The 24864-nt window shown below is 39.7% G+C and overlaps 1 protein-coding gene across 1 annotated transcript in view; it reads right to left on the reverse strand.

Moving 5' to 3' along the window:
• The window catches only part of THSD7B (thrombospondin type 1 domain containing 7B), a 730459-nt gene that overhangs the window by 365797 nt on the left and 339798 nt on the right, over positions 1–24864 (reverse strand). The window contains exons 7-9 of the mRNA XM_029933012.1: positions 19181–19372; positions 16981–17215; positions 8709–8824 (exon numbers count right to left, since the gene is read on the reverse strand). Coding sequence (XP_029788872.1) covers positions 8709–8824; positions 16981–17215; positions 19181–19372 — 543 coding nt within the window. The remainder of the gene's footprint in view (positions 1–8708; positions 8825–16980; positions 17216–19180; positions 19373–24864) is intronic.

Consider the following 24864-nt stretch of genomic DNA (forward strand, 5'->3'; position numbering starts at 1 on the left):
GACAGAGAGAGAGAGAGGGAGAAAAGAGAGGGAGAAAGAGGCTCTGAAGCAGGCTCTGTGCTGACAGTACAGAGCCCAATACAGGGCTCAAACTCAAGAACCATGGGATCATGACCTGAGCTGACCTTGGATGTTCAATGGACTGAGCTAACTAAATGCCCCTAAGTCCCACATCTTTTATTACTAACATCACTGTGCATGTTCTTTTAGAGAGCCAGGAAAACATTTATGAAAGAAATTTAGGTGTAAAGGCCTATCAACTTTCCTCTTAGCAGTTCACTAGCTTTGCCTAAGCAGGTTGCTTCTAACTGGCATACATTAATTTCATACAGATTTACTGAGTTCTGTTCTGTTTTATTACTTAGGCACTTTTGGGAATGAAGGCAGAAAAAGGTTCTAGCCCTCAAAGATTCCACATCCCTTCAGAGGGACACAAAACACCTTTACAAATAGTTAGAATATAAGCAAGTCAGACAGGGTTATGGGACTCAAGAGGAGGGGCGGTTGTTTCCAGCGGAAGGATCAGGACAAATCCTGAGGAGGAGGCAAGGATTTATATGTTGGTACGATCTGGGCAAGCAGCAGAGATATGGTGAAAGATATTCTAAACAGAGCAGAATTCTGATTTCCCTTACTATTCTCTCTCTGCCTAGCACCTACAACAACTGGAATTTGGGTAATTGTGGGTTCAATGGCTCTATCTCCCTCTAGTAGACTGTTCCCTCCACAGTGGATGGATCTGTGTCTGTTTCTGTCACCATACAGCACCTAGCACAATGGCTGAAACACGCTGAGTGTTCAGCAAATGTTTATTGCTGAATGAATGAATAAGAGCCTAAGGGTCCATGTGGTTTTGCCTTCTATTAGTTTTGCAATCTTGGGTCCTTTCCCTAGGTCTCTCTATCCTCATATGTAAAAATAACAATTCTTTCCATATAGTGTTGAGATAAAATTAAACAGGATAATGGATAGCAATAAATTACAAATGTTATTAATTTGACAGGAAGAGGCAGTGAGATGAAACAAAAGCATGTGGATGTTTTGGCCTTTTAGTGATAAGTCTGACCTTGTCTAGCTTTTTTTCCCTGTTGCTGTACAGGCTCACCAGGCAAGGCTATGTAGCAAGTTTAATTTAAACTGTGTATCTTCACCTGCTCTTCGCTCTGTTTGGATCAGTTGACCAGAAGTGCTTCCCTTCACAATTTCATTGTCTCATCTCTGGAGCAGGACTAATGGAACAGCTGTTCCTTTTTTCACCAAACTGTCAAGGAAACCGCAAACGTGAAAGCAGTGTGTGATAGTCCTGTAATGTGCCGAGCCTGTGTCACAGGTTTGAGAGTTCCAGGCTCCAAATTCTTGAATTGGTAATAAGCAAGCAAAATGAGTATGCCTATGGCATGAGAAACCATGTTCTGGAATAAAACAGGCCGGTGTTAGAGTCTGAGAAATCTGGATTCCACTCTGGCTCTTCCTTGGCCATGCATGTTGGGTAACCATGGACTTTGTATTTCTGAGCTGGGGGTTCCTCACCTCTTTAGTCATGTATCATTACACCTACCTCCTGGGGCCATTATAGTAAGTGAAGGAGAATCCCAGCTGTTGATGCTGTGATCTGCAGGTCCGGGTAGCTGAACATGAGTCTCTGGTGCTGAAGAATATGGGGTGGAGGGTAGGAGGAAGAGTGTGGACTATGAACATATCTCTAATGTTTCCTCTCAAGGTGAAGGGTGGGTAGGGCCAACTGAGTTCCAATCTCTGAGCAGCAGGTCTTCTATCACACAATGGGAATGTTGGGAAATGACGCAGGTGCTGTGATGAAATGTTCTGTTTGTTTTTCTTTTTTCTAATGTTTATTTTTGAGAGAGAGATCATGAGTGGGGAAGGGTCAGAAAAAGGGAGAGAGAGAATTCCAAGCAGGCTCCCACACTGTCAGCACAGAGCCCAACATGGGCCTCGAACTCATGAACCACAAGACCATGACCTGAGCCAAAACCAAGAGTTGGACACTTAACCGACTGAGGCATCCAGGGACCCTGAAATGTTCTTAATTTATGGTGTTGTTGGCAAACCTGATTTTCTTTCTTTACAAAGTCAAATCCACTTCATAGTGGATTTTAATAGAATCTGGCAGAAGGTGTCAAATTTTGAGGAAAAGCAAAACAAAACCAAACAAAAACAAACACGAGAGCAAAAAAATTCCCCCCCAAATTAAGAGAATTTTATCCATTACATTTTTACCCCATGAATTGAGAAAAAGTATCTTTTATGAGTTTTATCAGCAGAACTCAGTTTGGCAAGAATATGACTGAGAAATGTAATCCCCACAAGCCCAAATGTTTGTCACTCCTCCTACTACATTTTCAGGAATATTTATTGAGTACAAGGACAATGTAGAGATCTACATTGGTCTACATTGATCTACATCTACATCTACAGGCTTTAAATTATAAACCAAAGGAGGCAAGTTGCCCCCAGTGGAGCCTGTAAAAAACAGAGGCACCTATGCTTTGAATTTTGAGGATGGAGCCTGGGACATGTATGTGAGATACACACCTTATTTTATTTTAGTATTTCAAAAACACTTGGGAATAGACAGCGTGAAACATTTACAGAGGTGGTAAATGAAATTTAGGTTAAGTTGCTTTCTCAAAGAAAGTCATTAGAGCATCATGATGCCTTCAACAGTATTTTGGGGACCAGTGTCCAAGGCCTCCTCATTATTTGGGAGTAAATTAGTACTCCATCCACCACTTCTCAAGTAGACAAAAGTGTAGACAGGACTGTAGGGAGAAAGAGGGAAACATACATGCTGGAAAGGGTTAAGTGGAGGGAGAGGGTGGTGCTGGTATGCCTCTGAGTGGGAGAAATTCTGGATTCTGGAACTGGTGCTTTCTGTTTGTTTGTTTGTTTTTTACTTATCTGATGTTCTGACTGACCAATATATTTTCCCATAATTGGCCTGGATCCACCAAACAGTCTGAAAATGTTATGGCTTCATCTTAATGGAAGCAAAATGTTTAGGAATTTAAACTGGTTGTGGGAAAGTTGCAGAGTTCATTTATTCATTCATTCAACAATTACCAAATGTCCTTCCTGTGCCAGACCTGGTGCTAAGCACTGCAAGTTCATTAATAAAATCAGGAGACAATTGCCCTCTAGATTTTATAATCTGTCCGAGAAGAGCACAGACATGGAAACAAGCACCACCATACTCACACAGGATGTCTAGATGTTGCCGGACACCAACATAGTGAAAGACAAGTTCCCTGTTCTTAGGGACTTACATATTACTACTAATAACAAATTTCTATGTACTTGACATTCTTTAATGTGCCCTGTTCTCTGTTAATCCCTATAACCACTCAAGGAAGTAGATGCTGATATCCTCTCTCATGTTAAACAGGAGGAAATTGAAACACAAGGAGTTTAAAGGGAGTCTAAAGTGACTTCTTTGGCAAAGATGGGATTTGCGAGTCCAAGCTCTTAATCACTACACTACACCACCTTGGCATTTAAAAAGAATTACTTTCTTTGATACTGAAAACCTCAGGACACATCTCCAGGAGGTTTGAACAGGAACAAAGGCTACCACCAAATGAAGTTTCCTACCAATTCCCAGCAGCAGTTTGCCTTTGGGCTTCCTGTTTCCATGACACTGCTCTCCAGCTTGCCCCTTAGAGATGAAAGTTAAAGGAGCTCCCTCAGCCTTTAATTATTGATACTGACAAATAATTAATAATTAGCTCAATGGTTTCTAGGAATTTACAAAAAGAGCTATTTTGAATATGGCACATTTTGTCTTCCAGTCTGATAGCTTTACCTCCTATGAATTTTCCCTTCTATGGAAGTGGTATACACATTTTGGGAATTCTTTCAAAATAATCCGTGTTTGGGGTGGTGGAAAGATGGATGATGTTAGCATCGGGAAAACAAGAGTAGCTATAAGTTGGTGACTGTTTTCACTCGGTGAGGGGAACGTAAGAGCACATTCTATTGATCATTAATATTTTAAATTAACATTGTATTAATTTATGTATACATCTGAAATTTCATATAATTCAACACTGAAAATATAAAGTGCACCCCTTTAAAGATAATCTGAGAAAAATCCAGGAAAATCAGTATTGATTTCTGACCTTCAAGGAAGAGCATGAAGTGTGATGGCCAAGATTGATTCCCAACAACACCCAGACAATTATCAATGATCTTCTACAATAGGTTAAAATGTATGTGAAGGCAGGTTGCAAAGTATAAAACACTAAATGTCTCTCATCCCTGCCCACTTATTAAGAGTCACTTAAGGAGAGTTTTAATATTGCAAATGTCCCTTCAGCATGAAGTGATACTGACTAACATGGGCTAGGGTGAATCTTGGACATCAGTACATTGAAAAGAAAAAAAAAAAACAAAGAACTCCACAGGGCTGAGAACCTCTACAATAAGGAAACTTGTTACCATCATTAAACAAATAACATTGGCTACTTCAGGCAGTCCTTTGCTTTACAGGCTGAGGGAAGAATTAAAAAAACCATCAAGATCAAGAAGGTACCAAAGGATGATTTTTTTTAATTTGTAATGTTTATTTTGAGAGTGAGAGAGACAGATGCAAGTGGGGCATGGTAGAGAGAGAGAGAGAGGGAGACACAGATCCAAAGCAGGCTCAGGGCCTGAGGCGGGGCTCGAACCCAGGAACTGTGAGATTGTGACCTGAGCCGAAGACAGATGCTCAACTGACTGAGCCACCCAGGCACCCCTAAAGGATGATTCTTGATCATTTGGCTACTTTATTACTGGGGCTTAAAAATCAGAGAGGCCACAACAAGGCCACAGCTTGACAAATATCTGATTTTCTTAGAAGAATGTGTGACTATCATTAATCATTTTAGGAGAGACTCAGGTGAGGAGGACTCTGAAGCCAGAGCAGTGGCTGACTACTAGCTAGAGATCGTTCATGGCTTGAGAATACTTTGAAATCATAAGAATTTAGCCCATGAACCCAGCCAGGACCAAATAAAAGCTGACACAACTCACCCATTGCTAAGGCACAAATCACTCCTGGTACCCTCAGGCCCCTGCATCCACCCTTGCTCACTGAGAGGTTTCCAATGGATTTGGTTTCAAGTTCATATTACCTCATTAGCCAAGGTTGCCACCTGCTCTGGCCCATGCTTCTCCTGATCTCTCAGTTTAGGTAAAACCACTTCTCCCTCACCTGCCCACCTGCTGATTTGTTCCTCATCTACACTCCTCACTTTACAATTGTGACCATGTATTGCCTTGCTCAAAAATTTCTAATGAACCCCACCTTGACCTGGAGCTTTGTGACCAAGATATAGTTATTAACTGGAAGCTTACAAAAAGGTACAATTCTTGACCCCATCTAGGTCAACTCAATTCGAATCTGAAGGTACTGAGATCCCCAGGGGATTTGTATGAGCATTTAGATTTGAGAAGTATTATTCAAGAGCACCATTCTCCAAAGTACATTTTGAAGGACACTCTCAAGAACGGAGAATGTCCTGCCTGGATTCAAAGTCACACCATTCTCTCTCTTTACAGGACATTTGTCCATTCAAAAAATAGTTATTGACTGACAACTATGCCCCATACTGTGTTGAGTTTAGACCATTTATCAGTGAAGATGACAGAAATGGTCTCTGCCTTCATGGACTTCTAGCAAGCACAATATTGACATGGAAAGATAAAGGTGTCATAATGGAGGATGTGCCTTGGTATGATCTACTTAATGAGGTAAGCTGGGGACAGCCTAACACATGTGGGAGATCTCAGACATGAGAATAACATTCCTGGGGAAAAGCCGCTAATGCAGGTCCTTGTGGATGCACAGGGTCGGAGCAGGACGGGCATCTGAATACAGGGTTAGCTTCACACAGCAGGTGCAAAGGCTCAGAGCAACTATGGAAATACTTGCCCAGGGCTTACTCCATGCACAGCAGTGCTCTAGGTGCTTTCCAAAGGTGTAGGTGTGACTCTTAAGCCCATTCTTCAGTTGAAGAAATGGGAGCAGAGAGATGAAGTAATGGGTTCCCATCACAGAGCAAACTTTGAAACTCAGTCTTGCCTACCTGGCTCCTGCATCTTTGATCTTAGCCATCAGACTCTACAGGTGTTGAGCTGGGAGAGCACAGATGCATTTAAGAAGCTGAAGATGGAGTTTCAAGCAGTGATTGTTTATGGATCTATTGTTTTTTTTTTTTTAATCACCAGAAGGATAGTGTATTACTATTCAGGAGCAGCTTCTTAATAACTCACATTTTTGAGAACCGTCCCATAGTTAATGGATCAGAATTTCTAGCTATGGAGCTGAAAATACGCATTTCAGTAATACTTCCAGGTGATTCAGAGACAATAATGTCTGAGAACCATAGGTTTAGAGGTACAATTTCCTTTAATATTATCCTCCCTCACGTAGTTCCTCCTAATTAAGCCATGGTTATTTAATAATATATTAGTCCCAAGGTATAAACTAAACATGAGGGTAAATAGGATTGAAGTGGAAAGTTGGAATATATCTGAAAATTGAATCTTTTCTCCTGTAGGTCCCCTGACTGCCAGGCTGTGAAAAGAATTATCTAGGCTTTGGAATATTGGAGGCAAAAAAGGACCACAGAGGCTTAGAACGATTTTCATCACAATGCCAACCATTTAAATAACTAATTGAATTTCTGGAAATTGAAATAAAATTTGAAATTGCTGGAAGGGTAATTATTTCACATGCTCTACAATCCCTCTATCCTTAGCGAGTGCTGGAAGACTCTCAGGCAGCAGAGAATTTTCTTGATTGTATAACGCATGCAAGAGCAGTAGCTGCAATGCTCTCTGGCCGCTAGAGGGTACTGGCTCAATAAAAGGAATATGCCTCCCTCCTGGTCAGGGGCCCGACTGCTCCAACTCCAGTATCTGGCTGCCAGTGGGGTCTTCCTTTTAATTCAGTCTTTCCTTTCCTACAATCACTTTACAGAAGAATTATGCTAACCTCTCATGAGGAATAAACTAAAAGAAACACCTGAATCTCAGTAAAACTCCATCATTATATATTATTTTATTTTCTTGCATTTTCCAATAACTTTCTTTTTCTATCTTTGAACAGTTTTCAAGTACATCACCATTAAAAATACAAAAGTCAGCTTCCTAGATGCTGCCTTTCAAATGGTCCAGAGAGATCATAGCTTTTCTGTCTCACCCTGTCTGGAAATGACATATCCCTGGTTACTCCACAAACCCTGTTCATTCAATTCCTTTACTTTATATCCCCATTCAGGAGAATAAGTTTGGAAAAGTTCCTGGAAGAGACTGTTGTTTCCACCCCTTAAAAGATCAGAAGATTATCACACTGTTTTTCAAAGCTCTTTCATATTCAAAATATTTATTTGTAATTCTACCCATAAGCTCACTGGATACAGCTATATTAATTCCATGACAAAATACCATTAAGAAGATAAAATGGTACAGTTATGAAAACCTTATGCAGGTTCCCCCTCCATTGCGCTATAGGACACTGACAACAGTAATCTTCGTTAGTGGTCACTATCCCTTTTCCAGTCACTAACAGGGGGGTTGAAGTATCAGGCAGATCTATCTCAACATTGGTCATATTTGCACATCACTCCCATGATGACATGTGAGTCAAACAACATTTAGGGGATCCTAGATGTGCCGGGATGGAACTTCCCAAGCAAAGGTGTGAACACTCTCAACCTCTGTGGCAGGCTCTCTCCTTCCAGAACTGCACACAGTACTTCCTTGTCCCTTCTTCCAGGAAGCTAGCCTTGTCTTGGTTGAGAAGACATGACTACCCAGAGAAGGCTAGGATATGTGTATGAAACCCAATTTACTCTGGGCACTAGGGTTATGATTCTAGGCATCCTTCCTTTTCTTGGATTTGCCTTTCTTACTGTGGCAATGATAAGATCTAGAGAATAAAGACTAGGTTATAAGACTATGGGAGAAGAACCAAAGTATTAATTCTAGGTCTTCTGTAGAAATGGAGGTTTTGGACTAGGACTGGTATCTACACATGGACTAGCTCATCAGGGGTGTGCAGTGTGCTGGGAGGAAAGACCTGCTCCATTAAAGGCAGTCATTCTACCAAAGTGTTCCTATGTGTCTTTTAGGATCTTGGTATTAAGTATCCTGGATCACTGCCCTCCAAATACACCTTGGTGTATAAAAGTATCAACATTTATAGTAAGGAAACACAACTCTTATATTGCCAATTTTTGTACTTATTCAAAACTTTTCATGTATCTGCTCTAGTTCTTCGACAGGATTATATTTATCAGTGATGTAAGTACAGTGCATAAGGCTCAATAGTCTAGTAAAGGTGCCTACAGTCAGACTCAGCACACAGGAGCCACAAAGAAACTGTGATGGTGTTGACGTTTCTAAGGAGCCACATTTGAATGGTTGTTCAAAACACCACAAGGCAAAGAGAGGATGAGCGTTCCTGCAAAGCACTCCAGTGAAATTTCTGGCACAGAGTAACTGAATAGGTTTCCCCTGCTATGTTCTGGTGGATCTGGAAATCCAAGACTTCATTTACAAATGTTACCAATCTTGTTTCACAGGGGGACATGCAAATGGAAAAGAAAGATGCTCCCATTCTACAATCTCTCATTTACTTAGCAGTGGGGAAGACAATTCGGGTGGTTGGGAAGGAAAGCTCTAAGAAAACAGAATGCACTGACCTGGTTGGCATGACCTTGGGCAGGGTGTCCACTCACTGAAAGCTGTCACAGTACAGTCTTTTTTGCACGGGAGAAGACAAGGACGCACTGTTTCAGGCCGAGTGGAATCTGGACATCTGTCAATGTGAAGAGACAATATCAGCGCCTCCTGGAAAGAGTAGGTTGTTTAGCATAGAACTATAGGGTTTCAGAACAGAAAACACTGAGGTTCTGTTTTTCCTTTTATAGACAAGGAAGAGAGAGACAAGGAGGTGAGGCTACTTGCCCAAGGGCTCCCAGCCAGTGGCAGAGCCAAAGCAGACTTCAGCTCTCTTGACCAGCTCACTAGTCAGGAAAAGAGCAGCACCTGAAACTAATGAAAGGCAAATGCCAAGAAAGTGTCTCACCATCAGCATCAATCAAGTGACGTTTGATTTCTGTCTAGAATGAACACATCTGAAATATTTTTTGGAAAGCATTTTATTCAGGGTAATATATGGAATCTGTGATATTCTACAAAAGGAACAGGAAAACACAAGGCAATATATGAACATAGTGGGAAGCAAAACCCATTGAAAACAACTTACATTTGCTTTACATCTTTGATAATGAACAGAATTTTAGAATATTTAAACAACCAGTAGGTATCTCTTTTGAACACTTGGATTGAAGAGCTGGGGTAGGCAAAATTGGACAGAAGGCAAACACCAAATACACTAACTGGCATTAACAAAAGAAACACTTCAATTCTGTTATTTTCCTCAGAATGAATGCTCATACTTGGGAGGAAAATACTACAGTAAATTAATTCATAATCACTTAGAAGAACTAAAGTCTCAGAAAATGGCAATCAAGTTTTTGTTGTCTTGCCTACTTACTTGTTTTATGAATACAGAGAGCTAAAAAGCACATTTATTATCTTCTAAAATAGTGATATGCCAAGAAGAAAAACAGGAAAGCACTCAGCAACACATATTTGCATTTTAAATTCTGTTTCCCATAAGTTCCTCATAAAGCACATAAATGCAGTGTGCGTAAAGCTTAATGGCACGGGATAGCCAGTGCTGAGTTAAGTGCTTTGGCTTTCATTTATTCCTAATGGCAACAGTGAGAGACATTATAACCTTCATTTTCAGATGATAAACTGAGGCACTGAAATAATCAGTAACAGACCCAAAGCTACATGGGGACAGGCCATTTAAGAAAAAATACGGTAGAACAAAACACTAGAGTAGCAAGTTCAGACAATCAATTGACCTTATAGAAGGAGAGAACAGAAAGTAGAGACAAAATTAACAAGGGAATAATGAATTAAAAAGAAACACAAAGCTGATGAAAAGACGACAACTTAGGTACAAACTCCACCAATTGTATTCAAAATGACCAATGTGCAAACGCAAAGATTGTACAGTTTTTAAATACCTCATAGAAATAAGAGAACAAGACAATAGTGGTTAGAGGAGAAGGGGAAGAATAATTGGTGACCCAAGAATGGAGAAGACTCTGGCTGACATCAGACCTCATCAACTTAGATAATTAACAAAATAAAAGCATTTTCTTAGTTTTAAAACCTTAGAATAGAAACAATGTATAAGCCAAATATGGAGGACTGAACTTGACTGCAAAACAATGCACATGATATCACTCTTGCCGCCATAAGGTAAAGGAAGACAGTGGACAAAGCAGGGGGAGATGGAAGGAGATGGAGACAGAGTGCAGGCTTGACTGTCCTCATCTGACAAAGCAGATGGGCAGAGTGTCAATCTAAATATAAACGAAAACAAATAAAGCTCTAAAGAGCACTAATGTAACCTGCCAACAGAACACCGACCATCTTGGAGTCAAGACAGGAGTTACTGTAAATGAGCTCAGGTTGGTTGCTTTCACAAGAGGGAATCTAGGGATGGGCATTTTAAATTGACAAACGAAGAGATTTGTGGATGATATGTAGAAAATATATTATGTAGATTTAGGAGGTAAACATCAGAAAGGGAGGAGGGCTACAAATATGTACTTGTGCTTGTTTGCCTTGACATAAAGACATAATGGATGGAGATGAGAAACTAATACAGTAGCTGTCAGTGGCAGGACAGGAGGTGGGGGAGGCGGATGGGAGCAGGGGTGTGAGTGTGAGGATTCTCTTTGCTCTATACGTTTTTGCATGTTATGATTTGTGGGCATGTGAGCCATGTTATGACTTGTGGAGGCTCATCCAGTCAAAATAGAGAGACAGACAGAAAACACAGAACAACTGCCAGAAAGTCGGTGTGGTTGTGTTTGAGCTGGGGGACACCACAGGGAGCATGGGATGGCCGGGACCTGTTGCTGCCATCGTCAGTCTCTCTGTGTTACCTTATTTCTTCTATGTAGTATATAAAACTGAAAAAAATAACTTAAAATAGAAAATGCATACACTCACAGAAAAAGAATTGCTCAGTAAAATATTTATTAGTGGCATTATTAATTATCATTAGTATTTATTAATTTTAGAAAGCATGGGAGAAAAGCAGGGTAAGAGAGAGAGAAAATCCATAGCAGACTCTTCCCTCAGGATGGAGCCCCATGCAAGGCTCAAACCCATGACACTGGGATCATGACCTGAGCTGAAATCAAGACTCAGTTACTTAACTGACTGAGCCATCAAGGCAATTCTAGTAGCTTATAATTATTATTAATTATACTTAATATATACAGAAACACTACCAAAGAGATCAAGTCAGTAAACAAAATAAGAGAAAGAAAGAAGAATGCCTTTATGTGAATATAGCGTTACTTAAACAAGCTACTCGGGTAAGGAAATTTTATGTCACACTTTACTGGAGTTAGCAAAAAATGCTAAAGTCATTCCCAAGTCCTTTATTCATACGCTAAGGTCTACTAAAATCAAATTGAGCTGCTGTTTATTCTAACTCCCCTCCAAAAGCACCTGTGGTATATGGTTGGAAATGAAAGTATGACTCTGGCAACTTCCTGTGCTTGGCAGGGTGGCAGGGGCTCCAAGCCCAATGAGCCACTTCACACTCACTCTTGCATTGGTAAAATAAGCTCAATAGTATCTGTGGCACTCACTTCAGGCTTTCTGGAGACGGAGGCTGAGCCTGCAGGGATTTTGCTCACTTCAATTAGAAGCAGGTGTTCATCTCTTTCAGGGAACTCACATTGTCTACTTTATTTACCTTTTATTAGCATCATATACAACAGATACTTACTAGGCATAATGTCAACTTTCCATAAAACAGCCCCTTTCTCCCTTGTGTGTTCTTCCCTTAGGTCCATAAGAGAGAAACGGTATCATCTCTTCAGTAGCAAAGATCAAACTCAGGTTATATTCCTTTTATAGAGGCCATGATCTGAGAGCTTTCCTAGAAGGTGATTTCTGGTCTGATAGGAGCCAAACATTCTCTTGTCAGTGAAAACTGTTTTTTCCTTCATTTCTTTTGCAACCCCTTTCCACAGGGGTTCAACTGCCTCTTCCTTTCTCCTTAAATGGTGTCCAGCCCTTCAAGAATCATCACATTTCTAATTTGCATAAATTTCTTCTTAGTCTTCAAAAATATTCTGACCACTAGCAACATATCTGCCCTTCATTTCTAAAAAGCCTGTAACGTTCATTTTCGTTATTATAGTAGTGACACTGACCAAAAACAGCTTTGGACATCTCTTATGCTGTTTCCTTGTGTGTTTGTGTGTGTGTGTCTGTCTGTGTAGGCATGCACGATGCATAATCTAATTTTTAACACCTTGATGTGGAATTTCATCTTATATAATATCTTAAATGTGCCATATCTAAGCTCAGTATAAATATTTAATAACGAAGTGAATGATTCAATAGTATTCAATGTTATTGAAACCTGAAAACAAATAAATCCCTGGAGATATTAGTCTAATTTATTCAGCCATTTCCTAAACAAAATTAAAGCCTCAAAATCCGGGGAAACACATGGATTCACTGTTTACTTAGTAAACAAAGTATGGCCCCTTGGTCTTTGTCATAATTTATACTTCCTAATTTTGCATAACACTCTGAGCCTACATTGGCAGTGGTCTCCATAAAAGAATGAATGTATTTCATCATTTCAGCCCATGTACTTCCCTGGACTAGCACCGGAATGCTCTGTAACTATTATCTCTTTGTTGCTCTGTAGCCTTCAGTTCCTTATAAATGCTGTGCTGAAATGCATCAAACTGAGCTACAAAGACCTGCCATTTTTCAGTTATGCCTCCATAATCAAGATGCAGACACAATGTTCCATTTCTTTGATCAATCCTCCAACCCAGGAACCAACGTACGTCTCACTCAGCTAGGGGCAGATCTGCCAAGTCTGTCAACGTTAAGTGTTTAAACAGAGCTCTCTATTATTATATCTCACGCAATGTCAGGTGTTCTCACATTAAAGGCAGAAAGTGCCTTATCAGGACTTTTGGAAGGCTTTGAGTTGTGTGTTTGTAATCTTTTTTTATGATTTTTTGTGCACTGCAACTGAAGAAAAAGACAATAAATAGTGAAACAAAACCAAACAAAACCCTGGAACTATCCCAATAAGCTCTTACTTCTGTTCCACTTGTGCCCTGGCTAGTTCTCATTTTCTGATATGATCAGTTCTATTACTCATACAATGGTAACATTGTCACCTATGCAACTGCATAGAAACCAAAACACCAACCCAGGGAAGCAAGAACTGGCAAGGAACTTTGCCTCCCAGTGCAGTGGGCTTGGAGATAAAACACATTGTATTAGCCATCGGGTCCATGGAGACATGCTGCTTTCTCTCTCCCCCCAAAGGCCCCTCCTTCCTCAGCATATTTCCTTCTTTTCTGTGTCTATTCCCCTACCCCCACTCCAAGCATTTCACAAATGGGAGAGAATCCTTTCCCATTGCAATAGCTTTCACTTGAAAAAGAACAAAAATATATATTTTTTGAAAGGGCAGAGTAAAGGGTATTTTCTGCTGACAGTTTCATTATCTCACTATGTGCTTCACTGGATACTAGGTATTAATCTCTTACCTCAATTAATCTCCTTAACCTAAACATTTTTAATTAATTTTATTAAAGTCAATTCAGGTTCCTCATATTTAGCAGGGTTGTTTGGAGATATACAGTAAGAATTCAACCTAAGTTAAATCTCCAGCCTCATTAGCAGTGCAAAAGGTAATTAGCAAAGTCTCTCTCTGCCACCCACCTCGTGTGTGTGTGTGTGTGTGTGTGTGTGTGTGTGTGTGTTAGTTTCTGTGACAGTAAACTGAGCAAAACTGGAGGCTATTGGCTGCAATAATAACATTTATGTGCTCTGGTTTTAAAAAATTATCATTTGAAGTAATTCTAGAAAGGAATTAGGACCTACTTGAACATGTGATTCAATTTTTCATGTCCAAATAGACTTTTAAATGTGACAATTTATTTGGTGTTAGTCTCAATTCTAATGTCCCTTTGCTAAGAAATAACCAATCTGCATTCATATCAAGTGGATATGAGTTCCCTGTTCTGGTTCAGAACTGAAAAGGTTTTTTGTTTTGTTTTGTTCTTTAATTTTATTTTGAGAGAGAGAGAGAGAGAGCACACAACAGGGGAGAGGCAGAGAGAAAGGGAGAGAGAGAATCCTAAGCAGGCTCCACCCTATTACTGCAGAGCCTGATGCAGGGATCAAACTCACAAACCATGAGACCATGACCTGAGCCGAAATCAACAGTCAGTCTCTTAATGAACTGAGCCACCCAGGTGCCCCAAGAGCTGAAAAGTTTTGTGTAAGAGAGAAGATCAGACATCAGGCATGCTAAATTTTCTCATCATGATAAGGAATAACACTTTGCTGCATTTTATGTAGGGTTTACAACTATACCTAAGCCATATTTAATTTTATTTGTATATTCAAGTTGATATTTGACACATCTTTTTGAAGCAGTTGAAAATTTACATTATAAAAATGAACACTATCAAGCCTCCAATCTTTCCCAAGAAAAAATTAATTCTGATGTTGGCATATTATCTTTATAAACCTTTTAGGATTTTACCATAACTCCATGGATTAGATTTTCACCTGAGCCTGGTGATATGTGAGCATTATTTTCCATGTTTGGCTATAACTCCCATTGATTCAATCAGTCCATATAGTGCTATGCATACCAGGTGAGTTGCAAAACACAACTGACACAAAAAACAGAGCAAGCAATGTTGAGTCAGGTCTGAAGCAGGAATAAGATTTATAAATTAATAAGATTGGAAGGTCATACATATAGCTAGTCATTGCTCTCCACGGCAGTCCCCTTTGCCAAAAGGTATGATGGTAGATCAAATAATTTTTCTTGAACAAAAATAGACATCAGTTTTTCTCAATCTTCTTTTGGATTCACACCCAATCCTATAACTTGAACCCTATAACTTTCCTACACATAAAACTAGTTCATTCATGGATTCCAGAGACATTTATGGTACACTACCTATATGCCAAACATTGTGCTAAAGTCAGGGGTTGGTGCAATTAAGAACATCCAACTCCAGCCCTCTTAGAAGCCACCTTTGGGAAGAGAGTGAGAGAAGATCTTCAGGACTGTGCTTCACTTCAAGTCATATTACCTTTGCTTGCATGTGCAGAGCCATCTGCACATCAGATGCTCCAACACCAGCAGGATCTGGCCAGTCTGCGCTACTTCTGCCGTCCACAGTTCACTTCCCTTTTCTGAGCCCCTATGACTTTCCTTACATAGTGATTGTGTTTTTTATGCCAGCATGGATAAGGCTCAGAGCCTCTCATCACGGTGTCCCAAGGTGAAATTATTCAGGTATTTGAGTTGTCCCAGACAACAATACAAATTGGTTTGAATCAGGTGGACAAACAAGTGTATCTGCCTGAATTACCAGGAAGGGCAGGGACACACTCAGCAGGATGGGCCCAGGGCTTGATGCCGCCACGATGTGCTCTACTTCAGTTTTTGCTTCTTTCTGAGCATCTTTTAAACTCCCTTTGCCTGTTGTTTCCCCCAGGACCGTGCTTGTGGCAACTCTCAATTCATATACTTACAGCCTCATGAACATAAAGAAGAGAACGTTTCGTTTTCCCAATCTAGGAATTCCTGGGGAAGCACTCTAAGCTGCCTAGTTTGTGACACTAGACAAAAGGTTGGGTGTGCCTCTCCTGGTGACCCACCATTCCTGTGACTAGATGGGATACTTTTGTTTGTTTGTTTGTTTTAACTAGACCTCATTCCCAGCATGGAGCCCAAAGTGGGGCTTGAACTCATGACCCTGATATCAAGAACTTGGTGCTTAACCAGCTGAGCCACCCAGGCACCCCTAGGGTAGGATCTTTCACCACAAGAAGGAGACTAGTTTAAGTCTGGCCATTAGGAAAGCTCCATGGACAGGACAGGTACCTAGTCACTGTACATTGTGTAGACCCCTTACATTTTCTTTTCGATGATGCTTCCCACATGAAATGAGGAAGAGTCAGGTCTTCTCGTTTGATCTAGAGATGAAACTACCACAGCTGAGATTTTTGCCTAATTACTCTTTTTTTTGTCTATCACTTGCAATTATCCCTCTTTTTCATAACTACATCCTGGTGCCCCTGTCAAAATTATTCTACAGTTTTGTTTTTTAATTTATGTATTCATGTGCAGAGTCTAACATGTATGAGATTATAACCTATTTGCAAGCATGAAGTAGTCTATTCACTGGCTATGTAGATTTATTGCCCATGGGACAAAAGATCAATGGAACCTAAAGAAGAGCGCTGATACAACCATATCCTTTCAAAGTGCAGAACCTACCTTCACACTGACCTCCTCTTTATGTGAGTGAAGAAGAGCAGCCAAAAATACTGAGAGGTCAAGAAAATGTCTGATTACTCAAACAAATCCAATATTGGTGAGCCACATTGACTTTCTATACCTTTATTAATGATCCATATTATAACTGTTTCTACCTTTGAGAGATATTTTCTATTCTTTAATGGTCAAACAGGACACAATTTTTCTCAAGTGCAGATTGAAGCCTATTCATTGCTTGATAAATGTTTTTGACTAAAAGTACTCAACTATGCAATGAACTTTCTTTTTTAAGGTATTTTAGGATTTTTTTAAAGTTTATTGATTTATTTTGAGAGAGAGAGAAAGCACACATGGGGGAGGTCTAGAGAGTGAAAATCCCATGCAGGCTCCACACCATCAGTGTGAAGCCCACCACAGGACTTGAACCCACGAACTGTGAAATCATGACCTGAGCTGAAGTCAGACACTTAACTGGCTGATCCACCCAGGTGTCCCCATATGCACTTTCAACAAACTATTGGTGATACCTTTTGGTCATCACTTGTCCCACATGACTCTTGACACAGAAGACCCTCCGTGTCTGAATGCCCACACCACAGGTAGCTTCTCCATTCCAGCCAATGGTTGCGTTAAGGGCAGTTACCACTGTGTCTTCAGAACAGGGGCCCCAAGGCAACGTCTCCCAGTGGAGCTGCATACAGGAATGGTCGTTACATGAACGATACTCTTGGAGGGCCTGGGGAGGGGGACATGGTTTTCCACCTGCAAAAAATAACAACAAAAAAAGGATACATAGTTTTTGCTGTTGTTCTTACCAGATTGCTGTTGTTAGTGTGATTCTTATTTTTGCTGTTTTCACTGTGGTTTTTTTAATGTTTATTTATTTATTTGTAGAGATAAAGAATGTGAGTCAGGGAGTTTTGGGAGAAACTCCCAAACAGGCTCCAGGCTCAGTGTAGGGCCTCCATGGGGCTCCACCCAAGGCTCAATCTCACAACCTTGAGATCACAACCTGTGCCCAAATCAAGATGCCTAACAGACAGAGCTGCCCAGGGACCCCTTGTTTTTGCTGTTTTAATGTTCCAGAAAGGTGTTTTTTTGACACAGGATTCCAAAGGCCTGAGCCTCTGACCCTTCTGCCCACTCTAGGGCCATGGTCCCTTTGTACTGAGTAACAATCTGAGGACAATATATTGAACTTTTCATACTAAAGAACAGGCAGCAGCTCATGCTGATTAGATCAAAAACAGAAACAACAAAAATGCAACAACATCAAACAAAAAACAGATTCTATTTCCCACCTCTGGGTCATATGTCTCAGATGAACTCTGAAGAAATCTGCTTTTGTATGAGTAACACAATGCCTACAAAAGTTAGTCTGTTAGATATAGTAGCCCTTGACCTTGAAATGATATTAGTTCAAACCTATACACTTGCACACGCATTACCTTTATGTGGCCTCTTTTTCCTAAGAGCATTATTTTTCTTAGAGAATCATTTTAAGACACCCATCTTCCATCAAGCCGTACATTTTACTGCAATTTGAGAAACCCAGAAGAATCTCTTAAAGTTTGGCGGAAGAGAGCCTATCCTTAAACTCTGAAATAATATCTGACAATGTGTTATCCACTGGCAGGGAGACCAGACAGATGTGCATCCTTACACTCTTGGGTGAGTCAGACCATCAAATTTCATTACTGTCTTTTCTTTCACATTTTTGTATCCATGTAAAAACTGGCATTTATCTAAAGTATTGATTTTTTTTCCCCTACTCATCCACCCTACGATGTTTTATTCAGCAGGCCAAATGCTCAGAAAGATTTGTGACCTTGGTTTTGTTATTCTTGATATTTTTTTCCCATTAAATACTACTGACTTTCTTCTCTTCCCAGAAATATAAAAGACAAGAGGGGGAAGCAAATGCACTTAAAGAATATGAAAATCTTCATTCATCTTGACCCTGGCCCCATTTTCCAGGATCATAGAACCTAATCTTGTTTAAAAAGGAGCTCCTCACAGCTAGTGGCCACACTATCCTGCTGTTCTTACTGAGCCGGAGGCAGACGAGGCTGAGGGAAAAAGCGTACGTGTCTGGGGACAGAGACTATCGCTATAAATGATAGAAACAGCTGCTCCTCCAATTTGTTCTGATGTCACCCATTTACATTTCCACAGCACAGTTTTGCTTCTTCAAAGCCATTTCAGAGCCTTCATCTTCTTCCCTCTCACAACACGCCAGTGTGACAGAGCAGGAAACTGGGCTGTGCAGATCAGATAGCTTGCCGATGCCCGTGGCAGCTCCTGGTCAAGAAGCCATGTTTCTTGATTCCTAATTTGGAGCTCTTTTTACCAGACATGGTCCAATTATATTTCCAAATGTATGAGCTACCTAAAGCTGGATGTGTGTCAATCAAACTTTGTGTTTGTTTTTTTCCCTTCAAAATAAGTATAATGAAAAATAACATCCATCTGATTGCCATGGCCTCTGCATAGGTTTGGGCTAAAACAATCTGTGTAAATATAGAAACCCAGTACAGATAAACTAGAGGATTAAAGAGAAAAAGCATGCATAGAGATGACACTTAATTTGGACTCAGGCCATAGAGGTATCACCTGTATGTGGCTACTTCACAATATGACCTTCTCAAGTGCTTACGAGAAAAAAATAAAAATAAAAACAGTAATTGGGCAACTGACTCCCCTGTTGAACTCTTTACCATTACTCACCTTCTCCAGGTAATGCCAGGATAGTTCTCGATCTGATCTGTTTCCCATCTGCGTTTTTATTTGAACAAGACTGGGAACAGGATGACCACTCCGTCCACTCACTCACCACACAATCCATTCGGCAGGGAATTTCACAAGCCATCCTCTCGGGAGGAGGAGATGCTGGGCAGAGACTCCCTGATACATCTTCTCCTGTAATCAGCCAGATCAAGACAGATGCTGATTAATGCACAACTGAGGACAGTCCAAGGAACATTTAGGTTTACTGCTTCCTCTATTACTTCAGTTTAGCCAAGAAGACTTCACCTTCTGTCTAAACCAATAAAGTGTGAAAAATGATGGTTTCTTCAGCCATTCATAATATTTATGTCAAGAAAAACTGCCAAGAGATCATTTGGCATTTAGAAAGGTAGATACCACAGCAAAACCATCATTTGTCATCCTTCACAGGGACAAAGTGGGCTTCTTCCAGGAACAATTTAGCCATGGCGGGCTAGAGATAGACATGATTGACATGCTACTGATAGCTGTATGTAGTAAGTGTATCTTTTTCTGCAAAACAGGTGCCATACTGGTCTGCTGGCCTGTAAACCTCAATTTATGTTGAACATTCTATTCCATGCTATAAAGAATTATATCATTCTAATTACCAATTCGGCACTTTTACCTCCAAGAATATAACTTTAGGCAAGACTATCACAAAATGATTCTTTTGTTCTGTTTGTACACAGTGGTAAATAATCCCAGACCATGGTAGAAACAGACTTGTGATTAAAATTATTATATAATGTTGAAGCAAATTTGATGCATCATCTGAAATTTTCCTTAATATATTTACTATTCCCCCTTTGAATGATCTGATGAATTACTCAAACCCCAAATTTTACATATAAAAAGAATGGTGAATAGTTGTTTGTTTTGTGTTGTTTTGTTTTACAATGAATAGATGTTAAGACTAAGGGAATCATTTCTAAGTTACTTTTCTGTATCTCAAATATTTATAATTATTGGAAAAAATCTCTTTGAGGTTAGTTATTCACTATTCTTAGAATTGAGGTATTCCTCTTTATAGATATAGTTCAACTCACACTATTTCCCCTGCTCACTGTCACTTCATAACAACAGAAGACACGAGGAATAATTATGTCATTTATAGTTTGGAGTAGCAACACATATGTGGAACAGCATCTATAGGAAAGAGAAGTTTTGTCTGTGTGACTTTATGGCTGTGGAATTCTCCTGTCATAGTCTGCCCGACAAACAGAATAACTACAATGGGGGCTAATGTTGATGGGGCAACTCCTCGGTGCCAGGTGTCCTCATAAGAAGCTCTCAGGAAGCAGGTGTAACCCATCTTCTTTTACAGATGAGGATCAATGGTTCTGGAAGGAAAATGTGCTCAGGGTCACACAGGCCTGAGCTGGGAATCAAATTAAAACTTCCTGACTCCAAAACTACATTGTGTCTAGTTCCAAGGAGATGAATATTCCTTTGCTGAGGAAGTAAATAAAACCAGCTGACAGTGAGCAAGACTGCCTGGAGGAGAAGACAATATACTGTTAATATCTGCATTCATATTTGTAAATGAGGTCAGGCTCATTTCCCCTGAGGTACAAATAAAACTTTTCAAGCATATTATGAGAGTAATAGAGATTCTAGCAGATAATCAAGCTGAAAGACCAGTTCCAATCATTCTCTTTTTAGTCTCAAACTATTTTCAGGTTGAGTCCACTCTGTATGGTATGCGCATGTACACATGCACACAGATGCTCCCTCCGTCTGTCTGTCTCTCTCTCTGTCACACACATGCACACACACACAAGCGTATGCACCTACACAGCTGAGGGCTAGTGCTTTGCCAAATACAGAAGCAAAGAGGCCACACACAATGCCTAACCTACGTCTAATCAAAAGTTAATTTCCACATTTGTGAATATTATTAACATATTTTATACAAAGCACTTTATTTTTTAATTTTTTTAAAAATTTATTTATTTATTTGGAGAGAGGGAGTGCACACACACATGAGTGCAAGCAGGAGAGGCCCATATGGGGAAAGAGAGAGAATCCCAAGCAGGCTCTGTACCACCAGCACATCTCCAACTGTGAGATCATGACATAGGCAGAAACCAGGAGTTCGTTGCATAATTGACTGAGCCACCCAGACACCCTTATTTTTTAAATTTGGTTAATTTTTTTTAAATCTTTTTTTAATGTTTTATTTATTTTTGATACAGAGAGAGATAGAGCATGAGAGGGGGAGGGTCAGAGAGAAAAGGAGACACAGAATCAGAAGCAGGCTCCAGGCTCTGAGCTAGCTATCGGCACAGAGCCTGACGCAGGGCTCGAACCCAGAAGGTGAGATCTGACCTGAGCCGAAGTCGGAGGCCTAACCCACTGAGCCACCCAGGCGCCCCAAATTTGGTTAATTTTTAAAAAAATATTTATATTATTAGTTTTTTTAGAGAGAGAGAATGAGTGAGCCAGCAGGAGAGAGGGTGGAGGGAGAGGAAAGGAGAGGACAGGAAAGGAGAGGAGATGAGATGAGACGAGTCGAGACGGGAGGAGACAAGAGACAATCTGAAGTTCGGGTCTTGATCCCATGGCGATCCCATGACCATGGGATCCTAACCTGAGGTGAAATAGAGACCTCAAGTGACCAAGCCACCCAGGTACCCACAAACCACTTTACAGCTCTGTCTTTCAAAAGACATTTTTGAAGTATAATAAGTATCAATAGGGCTCTTACAAAAAAGTGGGGAGAGAGCTGTGAATGCTGAGTTAAAATAGTAAACTTGGTCTCCTGACTGAAAAACTCCTCAGAATGTTGAAATGTCAATGCACAGTGTAAATTTCTTAGGGTGGAAATTGTATGTAGTTCTTCACAGCCTTTTTTGACCAATGGCCATCCTTTTTTGAGAAGAATATATCCTAGAAGTGGTATTTTTATGAATGTTTTTAGAAAACCCTGCCTTCAAGAGTTCTAAGATTATCAAGTACTATTTGAGGAGCATGTGCTATGTCCAAGGCATATGATGGGGCAAAAATCAGTGATTTACCCCAATAATATATATATTATAATATACTATTATATACCCCACTAGAGTTCATGACTCATACCAGAGATGAGATATAAACATATAAAAAGAAAATTTAGTCCAAAAGTAAATGCCAAGTTGCACATGGTATTTAAAACAGAAAATACTACAATAGCTTAGGATAGAGAAGGTTGTCTGGGGGACTAGCAGGAGAGCAGAAGGCTCTCAACAAAGAAAAAGGGAAAGGTTGAAACTTGATGGCAATGAAAGAAAATTCTTCAGGCAATGAAAACATCAATAAAACAGGAAATAGGAATAGGTGGTAGGAATATACAACATATTTAGAAGACAATACTGAAGCTGCATGAGAAGACAAAATCCACATTGGAAGCATTATTTGACATCAAATTCTGAATGACTTAGACTGACACATAAGTAGACTGACAGGCAAGTTTTGTTATCTCTGTGCCTTCCTTAAATTCCCAGTGGCTCAGGTTTGCCACGACTAAAATTTAACATCCTCCCCAATTAACATTCAGCACCCTTAATATTCATATCAGGTGCCCAAATATATTTTTAAATCCTAAACTCTTGTTTAAACGGATATACCTATTTCCTCTGTGCAGTAAAATGTCAATATTCCTACTGATATTTTGATAGCTTGTCTATACAGGCTAATTGAGACATGTGGGCAAACAAATGAAATTTTCTTTAGGCAAATCAAGCTACTAGTCGTAAGCAGGGTCTGCAACTTGTGAATGAGCTGCAGTGGGATCCCAGGAACAAGGAAGCCTCGCTCTATATAGTTAAGTCTCTAGAGGTGAATCCCAGCCCCACTTCTCCTCTTGAGTAGATCACCTAATTCTTTGAACCTCAGTTGTTTCATCTGTAATAAGGAAATAATAACACGTAGCTCTCAGGGATATTCTAAAGGTTAGGAATCATTTATGCGACATATATAGCAAAGTACCCAGCACATGGAGGTCTCTCATGATACAGAAAGCTTTAAAGTATTTTTGCAAAGATGCACACCACAAAAATCTATCTAGGAAAAATCTAGATATTTATGTCATAGCCATGGAAAGCACTTGCTTTGCCATTCATATATGTGTACAAATAACTACCAACAGTTTCACAGGCTGGCTCACATAAAATATAAAAACTACTAATAATTATCCAGATCATTTTATTTATATGGTTGGTGAATCTAAACCGTTTATGAGTCAAAAATAAAGCACTTGAGTCCGAATAACCTCAACTGCCCATCCACATCAGTATAATTATCTGCCCTCATTGTACAGAGAGAACCTATCTCAAAAGAAGAGCATTTATACTTTCCTGTTTTCATTTTATCGGATGGATCAATGAGACCAACTGAAATCTCAGGCAAGCATGGAAAATAAAGTGGCGCATGGGACAGAAACTTAGCCATTAAAAGTGATTTTTACAACCTCTGATAATCTAATGTCATAATAAAATAGAATATATTTAAGAGGGAAATTGAATTCATCTTTCAAGAAGACTGTAAAATTACTTCCAGCCCTCATCAGCCTCCTTAGGATCAATAATGACAAACTCCACATTCTCTCCTCAGGGAGTGAACTTATTTAAACCAATTGTGATTCTGAGAATATGGGATATGGTGTTGCTTCACCATGGCCACTCAGTATTTTTTAAATAATATGGGGAAATTCACGTTATATAAAGTTAACCATTTTAGAGTAAACACTTCAGTGTCACTTAGTAAACCACAGTATTATGCAACCAATTCCTCTAGTTAGCTTCAAAACCCTTCCATCACTCCAAAGTAAAATTGTTGATCCATTAAGCATTTTCCCCCTTTACCCCCTTCTCTCAGACCCAACAGGAACCAAGTTACGTTCAGTCTCTACAGACTTATCTATTTTGAGTATTCCATATCAATGGAATCACACAATTTCTGATATTTTGTCTGGCTTCTTTTTTCACTTATCATCATGCTTTACCCATTTTGTGCCATATACATTACATTGTTCTATTTTATGAATGTACATACCACACTTTATCCATTCATCCATCGATGGTCATTTTTTGGCTATTGTGAATAGTGCTGCTGTGAAAGTGCTTATACCTGTACTTGTGTGAGTACCTGTTTTCAGTTATTTTCAGTACATGCCTTGGAGTAAAATTTCAGGGCCACATCCATCACTCAGTTTTGTTTGTGGTTCTGGGAACTGGCACAGATGGCCAGATGACTAGGTCTTAGCCACAGGAGTTCACGTTACTGTCCTCATGCCCACCCATTCCCAGCTAAAAACTAAAGTATTTAGATGAAAGAAAGATTCTCGAACATATGAATATACTCACAGTTCCCTAAAAATGTTTATTTTTTCCAGTTGAAATGCTACTTAAAGTATAAATAGCTCATGCAGACACTTTGGCTACTGGGTCAAGCAATCATGTAAATTAATTGCTAATAAACTATCAGAGTCTGGATTTTCTACATCAGACTAGTATTTAAACTATACCTAGGGTATATACTACATTCTATAACATTCTTTTTTTGTAACCTCTAAGGACTTAGAATTCAACTTTGTGGAGTACCATCTATCTTTTATAACAATAGAACAAATGACTATAGTTCCTAGTTTTCTGATCTATAGTCCA

This window comes from Suricata suricatta, chromosome 3 (genome assembly GCF_006229205.1).
Source record: "Suricata suricatta isolate VVHF042 chromosome 3, meerkat_22Aug2017_6uvM2_HiC, whole genome shotgun sequence".
Taxonomy (NCBI): Eukaryota; Metazoa; Chordata; class Mammalia; order Carnivora; family Herpestidae; genus Suricata; species Suricata suricatta.